The sequence below is a fragment of the Poecilia reticulata genome, chromosome 6, assembly GCF_904066995.2.
Source record: "Poecilia reticulata chromosome 6, P_reticulata-male-v2, whole genome shotgun sequence".
In the NCBI taxonomy this organism is placed as follows: Eukaryota; Metazoa; Chordata; class Actinopteri; order Cyprinodontiformes; family Poeciliidae; genus Poecilia; species Poecilia reticulata.
Window position 1 is genome coordinate 24,293,398 of NC_088835.1, and position 24,230 is coordinate 24,317,627.

At 37.4% G+C, this 24,230-nt stretch overlaps 1 protein-coding gene across 8 annotated transcripts in view; it reads right to left on the reverse strand.

Moving 5' to 3' along the window:
- megf11 (multiple EGF-like-domains 11) overlaps nucleotides 1-24,230 on the reverse strand; it is a 107,876-nt gene that overhangs the window by 60,565 nt on the left and 23,081 nt on the right. For 5 of the 8 annotated variants that reach the window (XM_017305511.2, XM_017305510.2, XM_008412215.3 and 2 more), the window contains 5 exons: nucleotides 20,524-20,638; nucleotides 18,242-18,343; nucleotides 17,731-17,831; nucleotides 9,243-9,335; nucleotides 9,067-9,087 (listed from right to left, as the gene is read on the reverse strand). In XM_017305511.2, coding sequence (XP_017161000.1) covers nucleotides 9,067-9,087; nucleotides 9,243-9,335; nucleotides 17,731-17,831; nucleotides 18,242-18,343; nucleotides 20,524-20,630 — 424 coding nt within the window. In that variant the 5' untranslated portion in view covers nucleotides 20,631-20,638. The remainder of the gene's footprint in view (nucleotides 1-9,066; nucleotides 9,088-9,242; nucleotides 9,336-17,730; nucleotides 17,832-18,241; nucleotides 18,344-20,523; nucleotides 20,639-24,230) is intronic. The other 3 variants (XM_008412216.3, XM_008412213.3, XM_008412212.3) reach the window with 1 other exon arrangement.

The window sequence follows — 24,230 nt, forward strand, 5'->3', positions numbered from 1 at the left end:
AAATCACTAATCTTAGCTAATACAAGTGCTGTATTATAAAACAATGCCCATCTTTAGTTTCAACACTGCACACAGACCGCTGTGGGAAATTGGGATGGGAAGGAAACCTCCACCAGAAAGAGAAAAAATAACAAACTAACCAGAAAAAAACAGGACAATCTTCTAAATAGGAAGCAGAGTGCATGAAATACAGTTGATTAAATATGCCTTTTTTTCTTTAGCTGGTATTTTGCAGCTGTGGCTCAGTGAGCAAACAGGCACTCTTCATGATTTAAATTATACTTTAAATCTTATCTCAACACAAAAGATTTAGGATTCACTTTTTTTTACTGATTGATATTTAAAACATTATTTGTATTCTAAAACTGGTTCATTTTTGACTGTCTACATTTCTATATTGTTTAAAACGATCTTAATCAGGCTGAGGAATGATAGGTGTGTGTGAAATGAGTTAGGTTTTTGTGAATGTGTCTTGTATTTTACACATACCATTGTTGCTGATACTTAATCAGTTGGGAAGACAAGACGACCAATAACGGGTTCAAAATCATATTCCATGTTGCAGTTGCCTAAATGTAATCAGATGGTTTCGGCTTGCTAAATCTACCTCAAAAGACAAAAAAAAAAAAAACTAAATACTATCTGGATGACTTGTTGGAAAAGTATATATAGCACTTTGTTCTCAGAAATTTCACAAGAATAAATATTAAAAGTAAAGTTTCTAAAACATTTTGAAGTAGTTTTACCAGCTGCTCTGTTAATGTATTTAACTGTGGCTAAAATACGCTCAAGTGTGAAAAGGCCATCTATATGAATTACTTAGGAAAATCAAAAGAATCGCTAGAAATAAACTTTATAAATACTGCAGTGGAGCACAAATCAAGCATGACTTACAGACTGTGAAAACAGCTTTGTTCTACATTAGTATTCAGGCGATAGCTTATCGCTCTAAACTGTTATCATAGCATTTCAGCTATTTTAGACACACTGACCTTCTCTTAAGGACATAAGATAAGGCTTTTTAATGTCCTTATTAAATCAAGCCATCTAAGCAGGCTCTCTGAAGCCTGTTCCAAGAGTCCATAACTTCCTCACACAGGCTAATAATAAGAAACACAGTGATAATGACCAGCAGATCTGTATTTTTCATGGTCTTATGAACATAATCACAATATGCGGTGAGGTCCACCAGTTTTCAGTGCAGGTATTTTATGTAAAAACAACATACATGTACATGAACTCGCACAAAAAGCCACATGCATTTCTTTTAAGCAGTCTCCCAAAGGTAATGGAGCAGTGAGTTCTTGAGGAATAATAAATCCTGCTTAATGGGATGCTGCAAAAAAATTTCAGTGCCAAGCAAAGTCAGTCTGCATATTTTGCCAACGAGGCCCATATGCACAGAAAATATTATAAAGACATATGATGCATGTCGTTCTCAGACAAAAACCCCATTAAAGGGCTGTGATTGTCAGGAAAAATCATTTTTATCCAGCAGTATTAAATACATTATGGACACTGGTGTGGGTGCATGAGCGTGTGTCATCAGCGGTTAAGACGGCTGTCATCTTCGGTGTGTATGTTTTATTTTATCTGATAGACTCAATATCAGTCAGTTGAAGTCTCGGCATGGTGATTTACACCACTCATCAGTCACTATGAGAGCTGCAAAGAATGATCAGACTGGCAGGCTGAGGCAGATCATGAAACTTTAAACTGACAGAAGCACAGTCATGACATCCACTTTGTTCAATCTACTCTGCTTAACAGAAGATGTTGTTTTTGAAAAGCAAACAGTGAGGTGAAATGATTGTGACTTTCACGGGCTACGGACTAGTCGAATTCCCAATTTGAAATAAGTTTAAATTATGTATCCTCTTGGCAAATTTCAGACCAGCATTTTTCACTTGTAAACAAATGGTCCTTTGCAAAACAAATGTAGGTAAAAACACATGCATGAAACAGCAAGATTTACATCTTAAATAAGATAAAATCATCCTGCCATTCACTTCATTTTTCAAAGATAGGGGAAATGGTAAATGGCCTGTACTTGTATTGCACTTTATCAAGTTCAGAGGACACCAAAGTGCTTCACACTACATTCATACATTCACACACATATTCACACACTGATGGTGGCAGGCTACTGGACTGTAGCTACAGCAACGTGACAGAAGTGAGGGTGCCACTGGGCTTCTAACCACCACCAGTTGGCAAGGCGAGTTAAGTGTCTTGTCCAAGGATACAATGACAGAGAGATGGAGCGTGGGCTCAAACCAGCAACCCATCGATTACGAGACAAATTCCTACCACCGTCATAAAAAATTTGAATTCAGCCTTAAATTATTTTTTCTTGACAGGAAAATTATGCATCATGCAAAATAAAAGACATTATAGCATTGAATAACTTCTCTGACACCAAAATGAAAACATAAGATATATGTCTAGCGTGAAAAAGTTTGAACAGCAGTTTTAACTAACCAGAGACCTTAATATAGTTATTAGATTCATTGGGATTTATTTAAAACTATCAAGCTTTGCTAACACCTTAAGGTAAGACACAAGTGGTGGACTGGTATATATTTTAACACCGCTAGTAGGAGAGGATTCTTCTAGATTAAGCTATAAGAAAAACTCACAACTTCAAATGGTCTATCCAACGAGCGAATTTGAATTTATGTAGACCAAAGAAAACCTTAACTTGCAACCACTGATAAAGTTTGTATTGTATGGAATAATTTAATACGCCTCAACTTTGTAGTGTACAATAAAAAATAAATAAATAAATTGCACTCCTCGAAAGCCCAATGCAGTATGCTCAGACACACAAAAGCATGTCAGTGGAGTACACACACACACCCACACACACATACAGAGGCATACACAAAGGCAACAGCAGCTATAGATTGGTCCATTTCCTCCCCCCTTGAGAGAAATACCATCGCCTGGATACTTTGATCTACCAAAATGAACGAGGCAGTTGGCATTGACTGCTACAAGCAGCAAGGAACCCATTCAGAATGATAAACTTAGAGTATTCATAGTTCTCCCCAAAGTGTCTCTTTACGTGCTTATATAACCAGAAATTCAATCGATGTAGACTTCCTTTTCAACAGCTGATGTGAAGATGGAGGCTCACTTTTCTTGTTTATTTTTCCTATGGAGGCTATGTCTAAAAGAAGAAAAACACACACACATAAACACTGTATTTGTCTGTCGGTTAGATTGATGAAGAGAGACGTTCTGAGAGCAAAGTTAAGTGACATTTAGACTGATGTGTCAAGTAAGAGTATATCTGTGTGCGTCTCTGTCACAACCGATGCTGATTTAGACTTTGGTAGTTTGACAGCGGTGCATGTCAATGTCCCAAAGCAGTGGAATTGGAGAGGAAGCATCTGGCTCAGATGAATCTTGAGAGTAATGTGTGAATACCTCTGGTGAAGCTTCATAAGGGAGATTTTTTTAAGCCAAACTCAAGCTTTACATTGCCATTTCAGGTTGATTACCCTTTCATATTGTGTCTTTATTCACTGATGCAACATCGTCTAAAGAAGATAAAGTGCCTTGAAAACAGTATTCATACTACTTAAATTTTTTCACATTTTGTCACGATGCAGCCACAAACTGCAATGTGTCTTAGTAGAATTTATTGTGATAAAACTAGCAAAGTGCCAGTGAAAGGATTAAATGTTTTAGATTTCTTTCTTTCTTTTCTTTTTGTTTAAGCAAAACAGAGATATGTATTTAGTCCCTGAGTCCATTCTTCGTAGAACCACTTTTCACTTAAATTATAGCTAGAAGTTTTTTGAAATATGTCTCCACAAGCTTTACCTATCTACAAACTGAAACTTTTGCCCACTTTTTTTTTTTGCAAAATAGGTAAAACTCAGTCAAGTTCCCATGAACATCAATTTTCAAGTCTTGCCGCAGGTTAAATTGGGTTTAAATTGAGACAATTGAGCCTGCTACCCAATACCAGGACAGGGTATTAATTTTCAACCCACTTCACCATAAAGTCCTATTGAGATCAGATATTTATTTTACAAAAGAGAGCTGGCCAAGTCAGTCACACAAATTAAAGCTATGTAAAAGAAAAAAAAACATGACAAAAAAAAAGTAATGAGGTAACTCAATCACAGCAATCTCTCAAGAAAAACAATGAGATTTCTCCTTCACTGCATTTTGTTATGATATTCTAAGAGTGAATTGTGAATGTGATTGTAGTGTAATGATATAAGTGTTTTGATATCATTGAACTGAGGGAATCTTGAGAAATTGTTTCACGACCTAACCTTGCTTTTACTTTAAACTCTGACCTGTCTGCTGTGCTCCTTGGTGTTCATGATATTGTTTAATTAGTCATTTCTTTTTTCAAGCAATGGCTTTCTTTTTATCACTGTATGAAGTCAAATTGTTGTCTTGACAGCATAATCTGCTACCTAAGTTGTGAATATTTGCAGCTCCTCCAGACTTAGCTTGGGCTTCTGGGCTGCTTCTCTGATTAATTGTCTTCTTATCCAGCTTGTAAATTTGAAGGAGACAGACAGGTCTTTGTGCCTGCATGTGGATTGTATTTACTCATTTAATCAGCTGACTTCTATAAGAAATTGGTTGAAATATATTTTATTGGGGGTGACATATTAATGGGGATTATATAGATTTGATTTCGCCCCCCCAAAAAACGTATTTGTGAACCCTATATTCTTTTTCTTCCCCTTCACAATTGATCTTTTGCAAATCCCCGCCCCCACACTGTCATTGTCCAATCAAGCGTGAGCTCCTCTGTGATGCCGTATTACATGAACAGCCCAATAATATGCATTGTTTAAGGCTGTTACATGGCACTATATAAACCAGTTCAAAGAGAATAAATGAAGCTTCAAATATAGCCTGTCATTACTGACTGTCCTCAACCAGTATCACTGCAACTCCACATTTTGGAATCTAACAAAACAAATTGTTTATTGCAGCCTTAAAGATGAAAACTCTGCTTTTTAATTAACATAAAACAAGAAGAATATACCATCCCACCTGGTGCAATAGCCCATAAAAATGCATTCATGGGCCACATTTATCAGTTAATCACGTGTACGGCACACACAACAGTGGCTGTGGTTGTATCTGAATACATTGAGCAGGAATATGTTACCACATGCACTGTGGCCGACCAAACACAGTAGCTCTGACTATTAAGTGTGATAGATTTCTTTTAAAAGCACAAGGGATGCTTTGTGGTTTACAAATCTCAAGTGTTCCAGTGGCTTTTCAGGTGATTATCTTCACACTATTGATTATTATAAATTCTGCAAACATTTCTACCTCAGTAGATGCAGGAAAAATCAGTGTAGAGAAAAGACTGATGCACTACATGCTCCATATTTATGAACATTTGTCATCTCTGTGCCTTGGGAACATGTTGTTTTGTGATGGAGACACGATATTTAGACCTTTTGTTTTCCAAGTGATGGCACTTATAGCTAAATATGCCTTGTGTATGCAACATCTATCTTTATCACTCTCTTTATTTGAAAACTGTAATTACTGTGGTATAAAGTGACCTTGTGAAACACACTCATCGGCAGTATTGAATCTCTAAGGGTTGAAAAGGAGCCTGCAATGAAAGCAAAAAGGGACTAAGTTATTTCTCTGCAAAAAAAAGAATGTCTTTTAAACCACAGACACTCACAGGGTCTGTGGAGAAAGTTTATATAGTTTTCATTCAATAAACTCATAATATCATACAAAGATTGGATTTCACGCTCATTCTGAGTGGTTCTTTTCACACCAGCACATACTGCTTTTGCTGCAGACATCAGCCAATAATATGACTAGGTTCTCAAATCCATGCACAACACGTCAGCAGACTAAAATTACTAAAGACACACTGCTCACTTTCATAAGCAGAGCTCCATTTAACCGAAAAGCTTGCGCTAAAATTGCTGCCATTCCCGGTCTAATGAGTTTAAATTGTTTTTCATCCATTTTTTACATGGTAAAAATCCTATTACGAATTATAAGGAAAAGAAAGCAACATCCAAAACAATGTAAACACAATGATGGAGAGAAACATTGCTATTTAATACAGAAAGAGAAGGCAAACAGGTAAGAAGACATCAAGCATAAGAAAACAAAAACATGAACAGAGACGCTAGGCAAAAAAGCATTTATATCCTTTGAAATGTTTAGTATTTCGGGATGTTACAACCACAAGTTGCAGTGTATTTTGTGGGATTTTATGTAATACACCAAAACAAAAAAGGGCATAGTTGTTACCTGAATTAAAATAAAACTGCTTTTTCACTGTACTTCCTGCTGCAAGTCTAGGCATGTTTCTACCAGTTTAGAGATTGTAGGTTTGCCCAGTATCCTTTGTAAAACATCCCAGTCTGATTAGATGGACAGCATCTGTGAACATCAGTTTTCAAGTCTTGCCACAGATACTCATTTAGATTTAAGTCTAAACTTGACTGTCTTTTCTCTGATCAGCTTCCTGGTCCCTGCGGGAAAAAAGCATCCTCAAAGCATGATCCCTCCACTGTGTTTCCTGAAGGGAATGGTGTTTTCAGGTTAATGCGCAGTGTTAGTTTGCTACAACATGCCGATTTGTATGCAAACCAGAAGGTTTGGGTTTGGTCTCAAGGCTTGTATCTATCAACAGATTCTAATGTCTTGGCACTTTTTCAGTCATTTTCTTTCCTATTTTGGATGATGAATTGAACAGTGTTCCAAGAGATTTTCAAAGATAAATGGTAATTTTATAACCTTTATTTATAGTACCATTAAATTAGACATTGGTGAACTACATCGTAGATAGGTGTCTTCTGAGGACAACTTTTCAGATTTCAAAACAAAATTCTATAAAAAAAATACCTTCATTAACCATGTTTCCATTTTCTTCCACTTCACTACTGTGCACTACTTTGTGCTGGTCTTTCACATAAACCCCAGTGAAAAGCATTAAACTTTGTGGTTGGAACATGAACAAATGAAAAAGGTTCAAGGCATATGAATGCTTTTGCAAAGCATTGTATACAGTATATAGCACTCTTTTTATGCATCTAAATGTTGAACTGAAGGCAAAAAAGGAAAAAAAAAAAGTAGATTCAAGACATTAGAGAAAAAATGTTCAGAAGCTCATTCCACAACCACAACACACAGGAATTAGAGTTATCAAAATACCCAACAGCAACAATTAATCATTCATCAGTCTTTGGAGAAAACGCAAATCTGAATGCTCCAAATTCACACTAACAGATGTAGAGCAAGACTGCGTCTTCAAACAGAAGTCTACATCCTGTTTAGCTGCTTTATGCATCAGAATTGAAACAGAGACTCCTCGGGGTCCAGGCAGGTCACAGGGTAAATCAAGTCTCAGTGGGCCTACCCCTCAAGGCGGAAGAAAAGGATGAAGTGTTTGCTTGATACTGTGGGTGGACACTAGCAGGCGGAAAAAGAAAACCCCCAAAACAACAAGCAAAATCTTCTTTACCAAAAACAATTAACTGAATCTTTCCCACCTGATCTCCTTCTGCTCCTGTTCCTACTGTCCACCGATTCTTTATTTTTCACTACCTGACCCACATAGAAAACTCCTTGCTGGTGGGTGCTGCACCAGAAACTCAGCCCGAGCCTTTGATCCAGTTCCAGATCACTTGCTGAAAGCCTGTCACTTCAGCTTTAGGCCGCAGAGCATCCCACGGCGGCTCTTCATCTCCAAGCACTGGGCGACACACTTTTTTTATCACATCATTCACACAACCTCCGTCATGTGACCAGCACATCCTTCCCTCTGCTTCACTTTAAGTGAGAACAAACAAACAAAAGAACCCAAGTAGAATAGTGATGAAATAAAGAGCCAATAAACCACAGGGTCGATTCTGTGTTGTTGACCTTTGCTTTTTGATAATAATGCTAAATAAATAATAATCTATATTAGCATTGACTTTATTGTTATTAATAAAGCACTCACTTTATTATATTTTAATATTAGTTATTTCTCTTTATATACTTTATATACTTACATCCCCTATCTGTGCATTAGTGGAAATATAATTTACAGTTACAGTGACAGACAAGAAAGCACGCTGAACCATTTACATAAAGGAAAAAGGAGGGCAGATTTAATTTAAGAATTGGCACGCATTCCTAATTTCTGCAGATGAAGGCTCATAAATGAAAAAGTCTGGAATCATGCCTAGTATGGAAATATGAAATTATGAATAATGCCTCTGTCTCAATCATCAAGTCTGTTTTAACAAGGTGGATCAGATAAGCACCTGGAAGACCGGGGGAAAAAGCACACACATGGCTGCACTCGTAACTAACCAAGAGTGGGACTAGAGTCCCCCGAGGGCCCTAAACCCTCAAATCCTCTTTGCTGGACCCTCACCAGCCTAGAAGAGGGAGCAGCAGCAAACAGCTCAGGGTTGTCATGGACGACCATGAATCTACCTGCAGCAGGCTGAGGCAACACGAAGAGTGGCTGATTTACACACAGCTGCTAATCAGTGAATGGCTCTCTTGGTAATGAAAACTCATAGATCTATACAGTCGCACTACTGATATGATTTTATCTGACATTACTCATTTCTAAATAAGCAATAGGCAGTGGCTGTTCAACACCAGAGTGAGGGTAGGGGGCTGGGGTGCGTAAACTGTTAATGTTATGAATTAAAGATCAGAAATGTTGATGCAGAAAGTAGTTACTGGGTCATGGTTGTGAAAAATAAGATTCCTGTATGCATGTTTTTATCTAAACATAAATTTGAGAAAGGAGAATATAGATTTTGCCCTAGCATTTAGCTGATTGCCCAATTCCACCCTCCCATCAGGCTTCAGTAGCCGAGGTATAGGCCCAGCAAACAGAGAGGCCAGCATAATGGCTTGTTTCTGCTTGGCCCTGATCCATCATCTGAACAAGTCACAGGCATTGGTCTAATCATGATTAAGACCAAAACAGAGAGTCAGGTAAACACAAGAGAGGTGCAACCATCCATTCATCCGCTAGATTCATCAGACAAATCACTTCCACTTCCAGCAAATGAGAATGAATTCATTGTGACTTACCTGTTCCATTGGCTGTGCTTGCTAAGAAGAGAGGATACAAAGCTGAGCAGCTTTGAGATAGACGGACGCAAAACAGATTCACAGCAAAGTCTTATGGACCTACTGGCTGTGAGAGCAATTTGGGAACAAATGTGTCTAAGGGCCTAATTGTAGGTTTAGAGGGAAAGCGAACTCACCACTGGAGCAGTCCAGTCCACCCCATCCAGGCTCGCACTGGCATGTGTCAGGAGAGACGCAGCGACCGTGCATGCACTCCTCCGTACACAGAGCTGAGACACAAACATATTTCCCCATCAGTACGATTTATTAGTGAATTAATGCATATGAACATGTAGGTAAATATAAGTAGCATACTTAAAATGCAGCTCAAGCAAAACATCCAGTAAAATTAGAGACTTAATGCCTCCATCTCTGATATAAATCTTAATTTAGGCTCTCGTGATTGCCATGTATTTCCAGTACTTGACATCACATTTTTAATAAATGTGTCAACAATCAACTTGTTCAAATTCTTAAGTATGTAAGTACTTTCATAATCTGTCAAAAAATCTATCAACAATTAATTTTGAAGTATGAATCACTACCTATTCCTGGGAAGGATTTTTAGAATAGATGTAAAAGAAGCAAGGGGATTCTAGGTTTAATTTATAACCTTACGTGATATTCACACTACTGTCAATTTCCAAATACTTCACGTAAAAGGGATAAAAAAAAACAAAACAATAATCACAATAAATCACACAAATTCTGACATTTACACTGAGTGTTTCAAATATTTTAAGATGTTTTTCTAAGGTTGGCTGTTAAAGGTTTTCTTAGTCTCTCTCTGGACTTTAAAGAAATATAATGATTTCATCCATCTATCCATCCATTTTCTTACACCCTTGTCCCCAATGGGGTCGGGAGGTGCTGGTGCCCATCTCCAGCTAACGTTCCGGACGAGAGGCGGGGTACACCCTGGACAGGTCGCCAGTCTGTCGCAGGGCAATAATGATTTCAGCTTAATTCAATTAAATTAAATCTTATGTAGCAGTTTGTGCTGCAGCAGATGTGAAACCACTGACTGGGGACACTGCTGTTGTGAAATGGATGATCAAGATTGTCTGGTTCTTGTGTTCATAATAATATGAAATGTCCCTTTTTTGCCTAATCAGCTCTTGGGGCTCCAGAACAGTCTCAAGAACAGAGACAATCTTCCTCATCTGCTTATTAGGCTATTAAGTCACTGAGGTCTGATAATATGTTACACCAACAGATGACAGCACTCTAAAACAACAGACTTAAATCTAAGCATCGTCTGTTAAGTGCTATGCTGTTTTTTTTTTTGTTGATAATATTACAATAATGTTATCACTTCTAACAGTAATTTGAGGTGAAAAGGTTTGGGCATAAACAAAAAAAGGCAAGAATTTAAAGTTAAAAACACCTTGACACCTATGGCTGTGTAATAATATCGATTTTGCGATATATATCGATATTTTCTTTCCTAGAAAAAAATCGATATTCATCCGCAAGTATAGTAACATCCAACTGTCACCTTGTTCACTCACTGCTTGCTTCGCCGGGAGAGTGATTAGGTCATCAGGCTTAAAGTGATTCCTTCAGATGTTAAGTGTCAAGGTTAAAAAGGTATCAAACTATTCAGAGCAGGGTACTTGGTGCACTTTATTTACTTTACAAGTGCATGTAAGCTACAGTTTGTACTGTTTCAATTAAAAGAAACATGTTTTTTCACCACTTCTTTGATTCATTTTGTCCAGCTGTCGACTTTAAGTCTGTGTCCAACCAGAGCCAGGTATTGTGTAGTTGGTGCTTTTAATCAGTTTTCAGTTAAATTAATTCAATCCAACTCTATAACAGTCACAAAATGTCACCAAAATCACTCTGTCCCTCTAAAATCTTTCAGAAAATTGCAAAGTGTATTGAATTGTATCGTTTGATGAATATTGCAATATATATCGTATTGTGAGCAGAATATTGTGCATCGTATCATGAGATTATTGTATCACTACAGCCCTATTAACACCTCGGTTTCTCAGCTGATGGTGGAAGCAGAATGCATGAGGTCCAGATATTATAGTCTGATTTCTCAGTGAGCCTGATTGGGTCTGTTCATGTTCTGTTTTCACTGTACTGTTTCTCTACTCAGCACAACTGTTCGAACCGACCCACAGGCTATCCTTTGGCAAGGAGGCGGCAGTTTGCTTATCTGGCCAAGGTTGATGGAAGCTTTGGTGGTTTTTCACTTTGGATCATCACATTAGATAAGAAGAAAAGGGGCTTTTAAGAAAGACACAGAGTAATGTTAAAGAAAAAAATCTTGCCAAACTTTCCAGAGAGGCACACAAAAATTAGGCAAAGGCATCAAAAGGCTTGCAACGCACAAAAGCATTTATTACAACTAAATGCAAGGTGAAAGGTGATCCAACTTGCTCCGAATCGATTGGTTATAAGATTTTTGTTCTGTGTGCTTCCGTCCTTTTTCTGACTCAGCACAAAGCTCACTGGAGGACTGAAGGACATGTCACAAATCTGAATTCAAAACACATGTCCATTTTAGACACATTGGATAACCTACGAGAAAAATGAAATCTATTCTTTTTACAGCAACTTATTTAAACTCATAGAGAGAGAAGGAAGAAATGCAAACAAACTTTAAAGGATGTATTTAAAAGACAGGTCAGAGCCAGCAAACCAGAAGATTTAAACAAATGCTACCATTTTTGATAAGAAGATGAATGATTTTCGAGCTGCTAAGGAGAGATTTTTCCAAATATTAATAGTAGCTAAGATATGTGTTTGAGCCTGTATATAATTTTGACCCTTGAAAAATAAGAGAAAATCTTGTTGACACAGTTGATGGTTTTTGAAAAATCATTTAAGCTGTATGTTTTATATTTGCATTTACAGCTGAGTGTTAGAAAAACATAAAACCCAACATGATGAAATCACTTTAATGTCCTTAAAGTCAATATACTTGCGTCAAACCAGCATATTTATATTCAGTTCATCAAACACGTGACTTGTTTTTCTTAGTTGGTATATTAGTTTGACTCACAAGTGACAGAAAACGTCACTTTTCAGAACACGTTGTTATCAGCAGGCTGAGCTACAAAAGAACAAGCTGTAAATCACCTCTAATGCTCTGTCATATAGTAAAGCTTTAATGTTGCAAGTAGACCGCAGTGTTTACTAAGTCTGCAGTTTTCTTGATCATTTATATTGAGCTACACAACACCAGATTGATCAGGTGGGCATTAGTATTCCTGGAAGTGTTTTCACCAACTGGATGGTTTTCTTTTCTTTAGAGTGGATACAAAAAGGAACCTATATGAGGTGTTTTTCTTTGTTCTTTCTTTTCTTTTCATTTCTTTTCATTTCTTTTCCCCTTTTCTTCTTTTTTTGTGGCACCACATTTCAAACCAAAAAGGAATAATATCGCAAACTAGCTACTTAGCATGAATAAATCTGTGGCAGCCAAGGTCATCTGGCCAGCGGGGTTAAGAGAAGCTCGCTCTTATCTGGGGAAGGAGAGGAGCAGGCAAATACGACGAGAGAGAACCCCTGCCTGATGGGAATCAGCGGTCCACTAACATGGCCTGTGGAGGGATGATACACAATCCAAGGGCAGCGGAGCAGACAGCCTGTCCCCTTAACTGATCAGACCTCATAAAACACTTCCTGCAACTTCTGCTCGTTTTCCTCTCAGGTTTTTCTGCTGTGCTTTGGTCAAAAGAGCTGGAAGTAATTTAGCTTCCTTCTGTGCAAAATTATGACACCCAGGCTATTGTTTGAGAGGTCAGTGAAGGAGCTGTAGAACACCACTCAATCAGGCTTCGATTCGGATCCACCACCGGCAGCAGCAGGGTAGGGAAACGACGAGCATATCTGAAACACCCACCAAGCACGAGTAATCGCAGAAATGCCACCGTGGCAAAAAAAAAAAAAAAAAAAAAAGCTAAACCAGAGATGGGAAGATAATTCAGGGCAGATTTCTGAGCATCAGTAGTCTAGCAGAAAACTGTCTAATTAGATTTAGCCAGCAAAAAGAAAAGGAGGAAGAGCTACAACATTTCTGCTGACGAAAGTGGCGAGATCGACTACCTGTAATCAATGAGTCCACGGCCTGCAGAGTATTCAAAGGGAAGAGGAGACAAATTCAATGTCACCATGATGAGTTGATTTCATTTAGTTTCAATCAGCAAATTCTGATCAGCGAGAACAGGGACATGCAAATGTGTCACATCCCAGAGAAAAAATGAAATATGGAAATGAAGTTTTTTGACTAGGGGAGAGAGGATAAAGCGCACCCTTCTCTTGAGATCTGAACCGGTGTACTGAAGGGAAGGCATAATAAAGTAGAAGGTAGGTCTTTCATTTTAATTGAAATTCATGAATCACCCTGCCTAACTCATGTCTAAGGAATCTGTTGGAAAATTGAGTCTTTCATCTAGATAAAAGGCTAATCTAACTCATTATGCAGAGTTGTTATCAGAACAAGGAACAATGGAGCTAATTGGTGATTGCAATGTAATGTTATTAAATTTAATATCTTTTGCCTAGTCTAACTATAACTTATTGCAATGTCCTGTCAGTCTCTACCTGTTTGTGTTTTTGCTGCAATCCATGAGAAAAACCCCATTAGATTTCTGTGTTTAAGACCTTGGAAAGAACATTCCTTTTTTTTCTTTTTATTTAAATACATTACAATGGTTTTTTTTTGAGGGGAGAAAGGGGGTTGTCACCTTTTTCTCTGTAAGTAAATGCCCTACCGTGTGAATAAAAAGCAACAAATGCAAAATAAATAAGTCATTTAACGTACAGGATCAGTTTTCTGATGAGAATCTAATTACCTTTCAACTCATAAAAATGCAAATACCTAACTATTTTAAACTCAACTCGCTCCACAGACAAAGTCATTTAAAAATTATGTTCCAGCAATGGACAGGGAAGAGTCATGCAGGAGTCATCTGGACTTAATGCCTTGTAAAAATAGGGAGAAGAAACTCCGCAAAGCCTCTGAAGATATTATAAGCTCTTGTCATTAGCGAGCTCCTCTCACTTCTTCATGCACAACTGTAATAATCATGCTTATTAGAAGGGAAATGAGTTCTTCACATTTTCTTCATACGCTGGTAACATATTAAGGTAATGACTTACAACAGATCAAAGGTCAAAGAAATAATAAAGGCCTCTCGCTGGAAACTTAAGAGTTCTAATTAAAGAGATGCAGATCAAAGTTCAACTTGCTCTGAAGGAGCCTTAAGAAAATTAAATAATCTTTACAAAAATGATGGAATAATGCAAAACAGCAGACTAAAGAAGATGAACATCTTTAACGATAATGTGTTGATTCTGTGTGTTTGTGTAGTCGTTTTGGTGGTCTCAACATCCCCAGATTAGTTTAGATGCAACTTGTTGAAGCTAATGGGAATACCGATGTTACATCACATGACCACAAAGGAAAAAATGACAGGCAGAATTAATAGGAACAATCCTTAAGCTTATTAGCTTTAGTGAAACAAACTTGACAAAGAGCAATAGGCTAAATAAAGAAAATATGGAAACTGCACCTGATTTTGTCCTTTTCCCTTTACACCTAATTCTGTTTTACACATTGGCACTGCAGCTGATGGTGTTAATGGTGCTTTACATAACAATAAAATGATAGGGATTCCGTTCAACTGAAACCAGTTTAAAGGTGGAAATATTGCTTTTTATTGCTTTTTTAAAAAGATGCAATAATTGTATTCTCACTGTCTGACATTAAATCAGACTATTTTTTTCTGCTTTAATCTCTGCTGTAACTCAGTTATATTTTAAATAATTTTCCAAATGCCAGAATAATCAGACAGAATTTTTTAGACTGTTTTTAAAGGCTTTTTATTTTGTCCAAACTTGGGAGTTTACACAGATTTCCCTTCGTAAACAGTAGAGTTGCCTCTAAAATGTACGACTTGGGTGAAGCATTTTGGGAGTCCTTCCATAAGCTTCTCAAAATAGTCTGAGGTAAATCTGGCCCATTCTGTCTGAAAGACTTTGTGTAATTCAGGTAGTGTTTTGGCCGCCTTGCACACACATAGCAGCTCTGCTTTCTTTCTCTAGGCCTGAGATCAGGGCTTTGTGACGGCCACTCCAAACCATTAACCTTGTTGACCGTCAGCAACTTTTTAACTAATTTGGAGGTTTTTGGGGGTTATTGTCCATTTGGACAACCCGAGCTGTAGCCCCCATTTGGATGTTTTGAGATGTTGCTTCAATATTTGCATATGACATTCTTTCCCCATGAGGTCTATTTTGTCAAGTCTATAAGTCCCTGATGCAAAGTGATGGCTTTTTACTCTTTGACAAAATTTTCAGTCCATCCCAGTACAGAACTTGTTTCACCGTGGATAGTGCTACTCTCCTTGCAGCTTTGCAGTAACTGTACAAGGTCTTTTGCTTTTCTTCTGGGATTGATGAGCACGTTTTGCTAGAAAACATGTTCATCTCAGAGACACACCGGCTTCTCCTCCTTCCTGAATAATATGATGCCGTATTGTCAGAACACTGAAGTAGCTTTCTTAGCCTATTTTCCCATGTGTTGAGCAGAATATTAAGTCTATTCTCCAGAAAAACACATAAGATATATCGCATTGCCTTTGACAAAGTATGAGACTGGACCTTCATCAGAATAAGTCTAAATCTAAATGATGGGATTAATATTTGTGAAACAAACAAACAAAAAACTAAACTTTTAATATTATTTATGGATAATATTTAAAATATTTAGCATCAGTTACTGCCAATTTAATTTATGCAATAACTAAAACATTAATACACAACCAAACAAATGTACAAGAGAGAACACACCAAAATAGAATAGAATAGAATAGAATAGAATAGAATAGAATAGAATAGAATAGAATAGAATATTCCAATGGTTGTGACACTAATATTTTTATGGGAGAGAAATAAAACATATATTTCTTTCTGAATTAATTGTTTTAATGTTTTCATAGGGATTATTCTTTAATTTGAGGATATGTATTTATTTATTACTTGTTAAAGAATATAACATGTAATATTTTAAAACATATAATCACTGCAAGCTATTGTGTTATTGTTAGACTAGCAAAATACATCAAACTAGACTTTACAGTGAACATTGGCGTTTACAATGTGAAAAAAAACCATTCATGTTTGTTTGAAGGCAAGTTTGGTTGTTTTACCTCATTCAGAAAAAGTTTCATTTAAAGACCAATATAGCACAACCATTTTGGATCTCACCCTACATTATAATATGAACTCGCTCTACCTCTGAATGAAAAAAATGAGGGCTAGGGCTTAATGGCAGAGGAAATGGGTGAAATGGCCTCTATGTAAAAAACCCTGAGTCCAGATAGGGGCATACAGAATATTGGATTCAGACTGTGAAAATAAACAAAAGAGTATTGTTTCATTCCAAGGCAAAGGTACCCAATAATTTCTTGTTATATCACTGCCTAAGGAAAACAAGTAATTTAATCCTGGTTGTAAGTGAGGAGGGATTAAAAGGGACCATTTTGCAAAGGTAGCAGAAAGCAAACCTGCTCTCCTGACCTCTATCAACTCAATTTCCCCACTGCACCTCATTGGATTAAAGGGGTAAGTATTCATGCAGCTATAATATGTAAGCGAAACATGTAAAGAGTGGGGCCAATTCTAGATGCACAATCTTAGTTTGCAGATTCCCCTGTTTAACACCCCGAAAAGCCCATTAATAAACAAATGCCTGTGCTGTCACTTAAATGCCTAATGAATGCATTATTGATCAGTCTGCACCTCACTCCTTAAGACCACCATATAATCACACCCGTTTGCATTCTCTGCTGGCTGGCTTCCTGAGAACCTGCTACCCTGAGGCGATTAAAGCCTTGACAAGGACAAGCTCAGCCGTGGTCAAAGAGCAAACCCACACGGCTGCAGTCATTGTACCAGAAAGCCCCTCAAGCTGCAAAAGATGTAGGAAAGTATTAGAGTAATTCTAATTCAAAACTTATCTTAAGAGAATAAAACATAAGGTGAGGCGAGGATATCAAAAACATAACTCTCAGAGGCAACTGCAACGTCTTCTGTCTTTATTTGACTTGCATGCAAAGAGATTCAGTTTGATGTGAGAGAGTAGAAATAGAACTCAATGACCAATAATGAAGTCATAAAAATGACAGTGAAGGATTGTTATCAGGATGCTGCTATACTCTTAACTTTTAGGGCCGTGCTCTTCTCAAGTTATTGAATTTTGCAGCAATTCAAGTATTGGGAGCTATGCCTCTCCAGCTTCTAACCAGCTACGTCTCGGGTCGTTAATTTTTGTCATTGTTAAACAACTTCAATTAAAATGCACTTGTTCATATAGTAAAGCGTTTGGCAGGCTGGGGTTATGAAACAATGTGCAATCTTTAAGAACTATGCTAAATCAAATCAAACTTGATCATTTCAAATAAATTATTTCATATTAGTGGGAAATGAGATCTTATAGCATGCTAAACAGAATTAGAAGGAAGCTGCGGTCTGGTAGGTTTTATCTGCGCACTACTAGCAGTCACCAACGGTTATAGTATTTACTCTTTTTCTAAGGAGGTATAAAATGTAACATGAAATGTCATAAGAAGGACAAAGGAGTCAGGAAATAAAGACACTCACGAACACACAAGTCTCCGCTTTCAAAGTAACCAGGGCAACACTGTGAGCGGCGCCTATACATGGTCCTTACTCCCCGCCGGTAAGCCGTCTTATAGCTGATCCTGGAAAATTAGACACACAGAGACAGCTGCATGATACAGAAAAAAGTCCCCTATCTGAAGGTCAGGAAACATATAGAAGGTAAACGTTACTTGATATTTACTCATACACGACAAAATACTAGAGAAAAACACAAGAATATTAAGCTGAGGACGGGTCAAAATTATAGGAATTACGTTTTCTACATACAAGCCAGTGTTCACAAGAAGAGTCTGCCTTTTGCACTTTCAGAATCCCAAACAGAGCAACATCTTCAAAACAGGATGATTACCACCTAAGGTATCTGACCTTTTCTCAGCCAGACACCTGAACAAAAACATTCATTTTAGCTTTTTTAGACTTGGTTCTAATTTTTGGTCAAATAGAGCTCCAGCAACTGAGAAATAGTAAACTTTTTTTTCTCTAAACTTACCTATGCCTGGTGCATTTAAACCAGTTTAGGATGTCTGTGCACCTTGTGTAATAGATCTGGTCAAATGGGTGAGCGTAGGACTCCTGGACGGTCACTGCATAGCTGAAAGACAAACATATAAAGACAGTTGTGACACAAAGGACTGCACTGTGTAGTAGCATAAAGTTTTGAAGAAAATTTACACTAGTAAAGAAAAACTGCAGTTAAATGTGCAGCTATTACCAAGTGAAAATCCATTTATTTATCAAGCCAGTTCGTCTTAAGCAAGGTCACGTTTGTCTAAAGCCCAACCTAACAGCTGCTATTCAAAAGACATGTACCCTAGGCAGTATGACAGTCCATCAACAAGATAAACAGATGAACATTCATTTCTGCAGTTGGTTAGTAATCAGCAAATAACCTAACATGCATGATGATGTTGGAGATTGGGGATCCAAATATGGGTGAGAAAACATGGCAACTGTGGCTTTGTAAACAGCCTTCTGAAATTTATCTGCATAGGCCAATATGAAGGGTTAGCAGTTAGTATTGTTGATTCACAAGAAGATTCAGAATGGTGTTTACAAAGCTACATAAATATGTACAAACTAGGGCTGCTTGATTATGGGGAAAAGAATATCACAATTAAATCAATATTGAAAAGGCAATATTGAAATCATGATTAGAATAGTAAAATGCCTTGATGAGTCTTACTGTAAAAAAAAATGAGGGCTGACAAAGTATTTATTCAAATGTTAACTGTTGTATTCAAAGTAAACAAAATTAGCCAGCTAATGTGCTTTAATTTTTGGGGGGGGTAAAAATCTCAATTGTGAAGCAAACAAATGAACTAAAAAGTAGTTTGTTGCAATTAATTAAGAAAAAGTAAATTTGTCAAAACAATGTTATTCACATTTTAGTGCAGTAAAGATTATCTATATATATTCAAAATTGAATTGCACACTTCTTTACAAAATATGCAATCATTCAATAATTGTTTATTATCTTCAATTGCATTAAAGCAAGACTCTTCAGATAGTGGGGTGCGTACGCCAGTGGAAGAAGTGGCCTACTCAGGGCACCTTGTGTACAGAGCTGAGAAGAGATTGAGATGTAGACAGTCCAAAGAAAAACGGTGGAGACTGGCAAGGTTTACAGTGAAGTAGATATGCAAGCCAATAAGGAGAGAAAGTGAACTAATAAAAAAAAAACAGATCGATAGCCTTCAACTTAGAAGTGGCATCATACGAACTTCTTCATGTGGTTTCCATGATGCCGAGGTATGAGTTTGAAAACATTTCTCAGTCGTGCCTGCTGCTAGCATATTCTTGCTCTAAATTAAAATTATCACTTTCTTCTTTGATTTCCAATTTTGACATCCAATGATTCACTTCCTGCTAAAGAGCCCCCTGGTGGTTGAAGAAAAATCCACAGAAAAGCAGCACCAGGCTATAAGCCGCATATTGTGTTCTGTTTCTATGTTTTTCTTTGTACTTGTAAACAAAGATGTTCATTAATAAAAATAAAAAAAAGTAAAATAAAAAAAAAGCAGCATGGTTCAAAGCGTGGGAAAAAAGTAGCGGCTTATAGTCCGAAAAATACAATAGCATTTAAATGTAATATTGTAATATTTCTTTTTTAAGATTTTTTTTTACTTTTATACTTTCTGTTTAATCTGAATAAAGCATTTATTCTTACAAACTTTGTTGCAGTCAAAATGAAAGTAATAGCTGCCTTTTATCCTTGTTTGAGCACAGAACCTGAGACATCCAAACTGAAAGTATAGTAATAACTTTGATATGCAAAGAAAGTCAATTTTTATGATGTTTGCAACCAATGCCTGAGGATATTGGAGGACCTTAAAGCCACAGACAAAGCCCACTTAGGAAATTCATTCTGATGCCAACAAGGTGGAACCACAATGCCTAAGTACCCTCACCTTGGTCGGGCAATCATCCCAATAATACATCTTCCCAGTTTTCGTTCCGCCCTGCGCCTTAAGGACAGAAATTATTGCTGCTTATTTCTCACAAGTGACACTGCCCAGCACAGCTCATTATTATTCAGGCACTTTGGCTGTCATGATTGATTGGGATGAATTTATACTGATCAATCTGTCTGCATATTTCATTTGACGCTTTAAACTCTTCCCATCCCTGTCTTCAGCTGTGTGAGGTCAATACTGCTGTACGGACTTAGGTAGATTGAAGGATGTATAGTAAATTGAAAGGTCCAGTCTGACTCTTAGATTTCAGCAAACTAACAGAGTATACACACGCTTTTGACAAGAAAACTATTCTCACCTCTCCCAGTGGCTGCAGACATTGGGGTCATCAGGGTTGAGACTTAATGCACTAGTGGTGAAGCCAAGAACGAGGAACCAAGCCAGACGGACAACCGATGACCCCATCCTTCTCTCTGAGAGGAAAAAAGAAAAGGAAAACATAATATTGATTTAGAGATTAACACTTAAACAGAGTCTATACCGCAAATGTTCATAGCCCCACTTACAATATGGTAGTTTTGAAAATGTGAGTACCTTTAATTTTGGTAATAGTTTTCAGTTCACTTGTTTTATATCCCTATGCAAGCTCATATTTTAAGTGCAAGGAAAATCTAAATGACTGGAGGGAAAATCTGGACATAATTCAGTGAAAAATAGCTTCGGTCATCGTTAGACGTTGGACAATTTTTTTAAGTAGATGACTTGGTGCACAGTGTTTGTGAGACTGAGGTAAAACATTTACCATGCCTTCATACCACACATTATACAGTCAACACAGTAACATTGATTAAAACTGATACATGAAAATAACTATTAGATTTTCACAATACTAACAAAATGAAGAAGAGCTCAGAACAATAGATATTACAAGTTGCTTTAAGCAAGATATCCAGACTAAAAATAAAAATTAATCAAACTCATGTATTAAATCAACCTGCATAAAACAAAATGTCACAGTAGGTTTTTCAGTTCATGTTGCTATTTTCTGATGAATCTCAATTTCACAGGATAAAATTTACACTTGCAACAAACATCCCCTTTATGTGCATGTGGTACAGAAACATGGTAGTGGGTGTTCGTTTGCAAAATTAAGTATTGCTACATAAAACATATAAAAATATATTGCGTATTATATTTCCATTATTAATTCACATCTGTTCCTCACAAGAGTTTCTTTGTACTCTGCATGACTGCAGAAAGGCCCCCAAACCATATGTTGAAAATGCAGTGGTTGCTTAATAAATCTTGAAGTATGTGGAAGTGGGTTATGAAGAAGACCAGGGGTCTCATTTATAAAGCTGATGGACACACAAAACGGTGCCGGAAACTTGCATACGTCCCTTTCTGCACTAAGGCTGTGATTTATAAAACATAAACTTGAAAATGTGCCGCACAACAACTCGGACTCATGCATACCATACATGCAGGGAAATTCAAATTCAGTACAAATTCAAGACTACTTTAAGACTCAAGACTCCTAAAATGCCGGTGGTGATGTCATACCAAAAATGATTTTTTTTCCAACTCTCCACGCCATCCATATCATTTTGTGCTTCTGTGAAATTGTATTTCCACTGTTCTTTGTTGTTAAAAAATAAATAAAAAATTTAAGCACTTGACAATCTTCAAGTAAGCAGCAAGTATAGCACTGTCACATAGCCACCTGATTTTTTTGGATAAATAAGCAAAGTTTTCACAAACAAGTGGAAGAACATTTCTGAAAAGAGAATATGTTTTGAGTCCAAGAGGAGTTAAAACCTAATTAGTTAGTTGACATTTTTGGTGGAGGGCGATATGGACTAAACATTGAACATTGACAATAAAGCTGAGCACAAATTCAGATAGGGCCATAATGTAAATGACAAGCCACAATCCAGTGGAAGCCATTAATTTTGGCAGTTCTCGGCAGACTCCATCAGCCAGAGACTAACAAGAAGAAAGCAGTAAAGCAGAAAAACAAAATTATTTTAAAACTACATAAAAAGTCATGACTGCACAGTGGCACAGTTTTTAGAGCTGTTGCCTTGCAGCAAGAAGGTTCTGGGTTCGATTCCCGGCCCGGGTCTTTCTGCATGGAGTTTGCATGTTCTCCGTGCATGCATTTGTTTTCTCCGGGTACTCCGGTTTCCTCCCACAGTCCAAAAACATGACTGTCAGGTTAATTGGCCTCTCCAAATTGTCCCTAGGTGTGTGTGTGTGTGTGTGTGTGTGTGTGTGTGTGTGTGTGTGTGTGTGTGTGTGTGTGTGTGTGTGTGTGTGTGTGTGTGTGCGTGTGTGTGTGCGTGCGTGTGTGTGTGCGTGGTTGTGTGACCTGTCTGTCTCTGTGTTGCCCTGCGACAGACTGGCAACCTGTCCAGGGTGAACCCCGCCTCTTGCCCGAAATGTTAACTGGAGATAGGCACCAGCAACCCTCCTGACCCCACTAAGGGACAAGGGTGTAAAGAAAATGGATGGATGGATAAAAACTCATCAACATGCTTCATTAAACAAGGTCTTTTCCCGGAAAAGTAATACAACATATACTGCATTATCTAGTTATTCACACGAAATGATACAATGATTTGCTTCTTATTTTTACACAGCCAGTGTTGAAGCCAAGACGTAAGTTTGCCTATAAAGGCGTCTCACAGCCAAATATAACCTGAATGACCTGATGGGCTTATCTGCTTCATCTACTGAGAAGACATGGTAATGCAGAAGTCTCCTAAATATTTTTGGCAAGTCCCAGCAGTGAATGTAAGAGCACAGAAAATAAGAAAACAGCAGGAGATATTGAGATTAAAACGGCTACGTCACCTCAAGAAAACACGTCTGCAGATAAGCAACAGACTACTGGGAATGTAAAGATTGGATTGTTAAGCAACAGAACATGTGGCCTTCCGACTGACAACAACTGACCAAGAATGGTGGGAGCATCAGAGTAAGAAGAGTAGTATAAGATGAATAATCAATTTCTGATAAGTACTTATTGAATATGTCTGCAAGGGCAGTGTTACAATCAGGCTTTGTTTCAGTCAGGTAAGCACTGAGCAACTGGGGCCGGCTCAGTGCATGTTTTTATAAAATGAGCAGTTCTCTCTATCAGCAGGTGAACCTCTGATAAGGATGCAAGTACATTCTAAGATGAAAACTGAGTTTCCATGGTGAAAATTGAATAGACCGCTACAAAATGTTTTGCTCTGTTGAGAGTAATTGTGATTAGCTACAAAAATACTTTAAATTTCAGCCTTAACCCTCTCGCTACGCAAAAGGAAAGGAAGATAAATAAGCTTACCTTCCCAGGTTCTGAAATTACTCAAATGTAAAACTCCTTGTTAAAAAAACAAACATTGCAGACTTTATGCTATTGTATAATAAATTCACATTAATCCAAAAGAAAAAGTTTTTTTAAAACTACGTACAGTCCAAACACTAAACATATACAAAATACATACTACCAGCAAATGAAACAAATCGAAACACTACCATGGTGTGCTAACAAAAATGCCCTTCAGTGTGGTTGTTGTTACAATGGGAAGAAGAGATAGCTGGCTATTTTTGTAAGTGAGGTGCTTAAAAGGGTCGTTTTTTCTGTTTTTGTTGTGAATGTTCTGTAACCTCTGTGTGTGACTGCAAGTCTTGGCTAGGATTCTTTAGCAACATCATTTTATTTTTTTATTTCAATGGGATTTTCCTGTTGAAATAAAGGTTAGATAAATAAAATAAATACAACAAAAGTAAAAAAAGATCAAACTGAAGTTGAAAGACTTTCATTTGTTGAGTTGTTCACTTAGAGCAGTGGTTTCCAAACATTTTCTGGGCCCCCTGTGGCTGTCTGGTTGAACGACGTGTGGGAGGGGGAGGGAGGATTCTTAGAGACTCCCTGCCCCTGGGGGAAGGGGAAGACGACTTTTTGGGGGCAAAATGAATGTACGTAGCTGAACATAGACAACATCGGTAGCCTACAGGCTACTTGTTAACAAGCTTAAGGTGCTGTATTCATATTAGCTAGCTAGTCATCTTTTA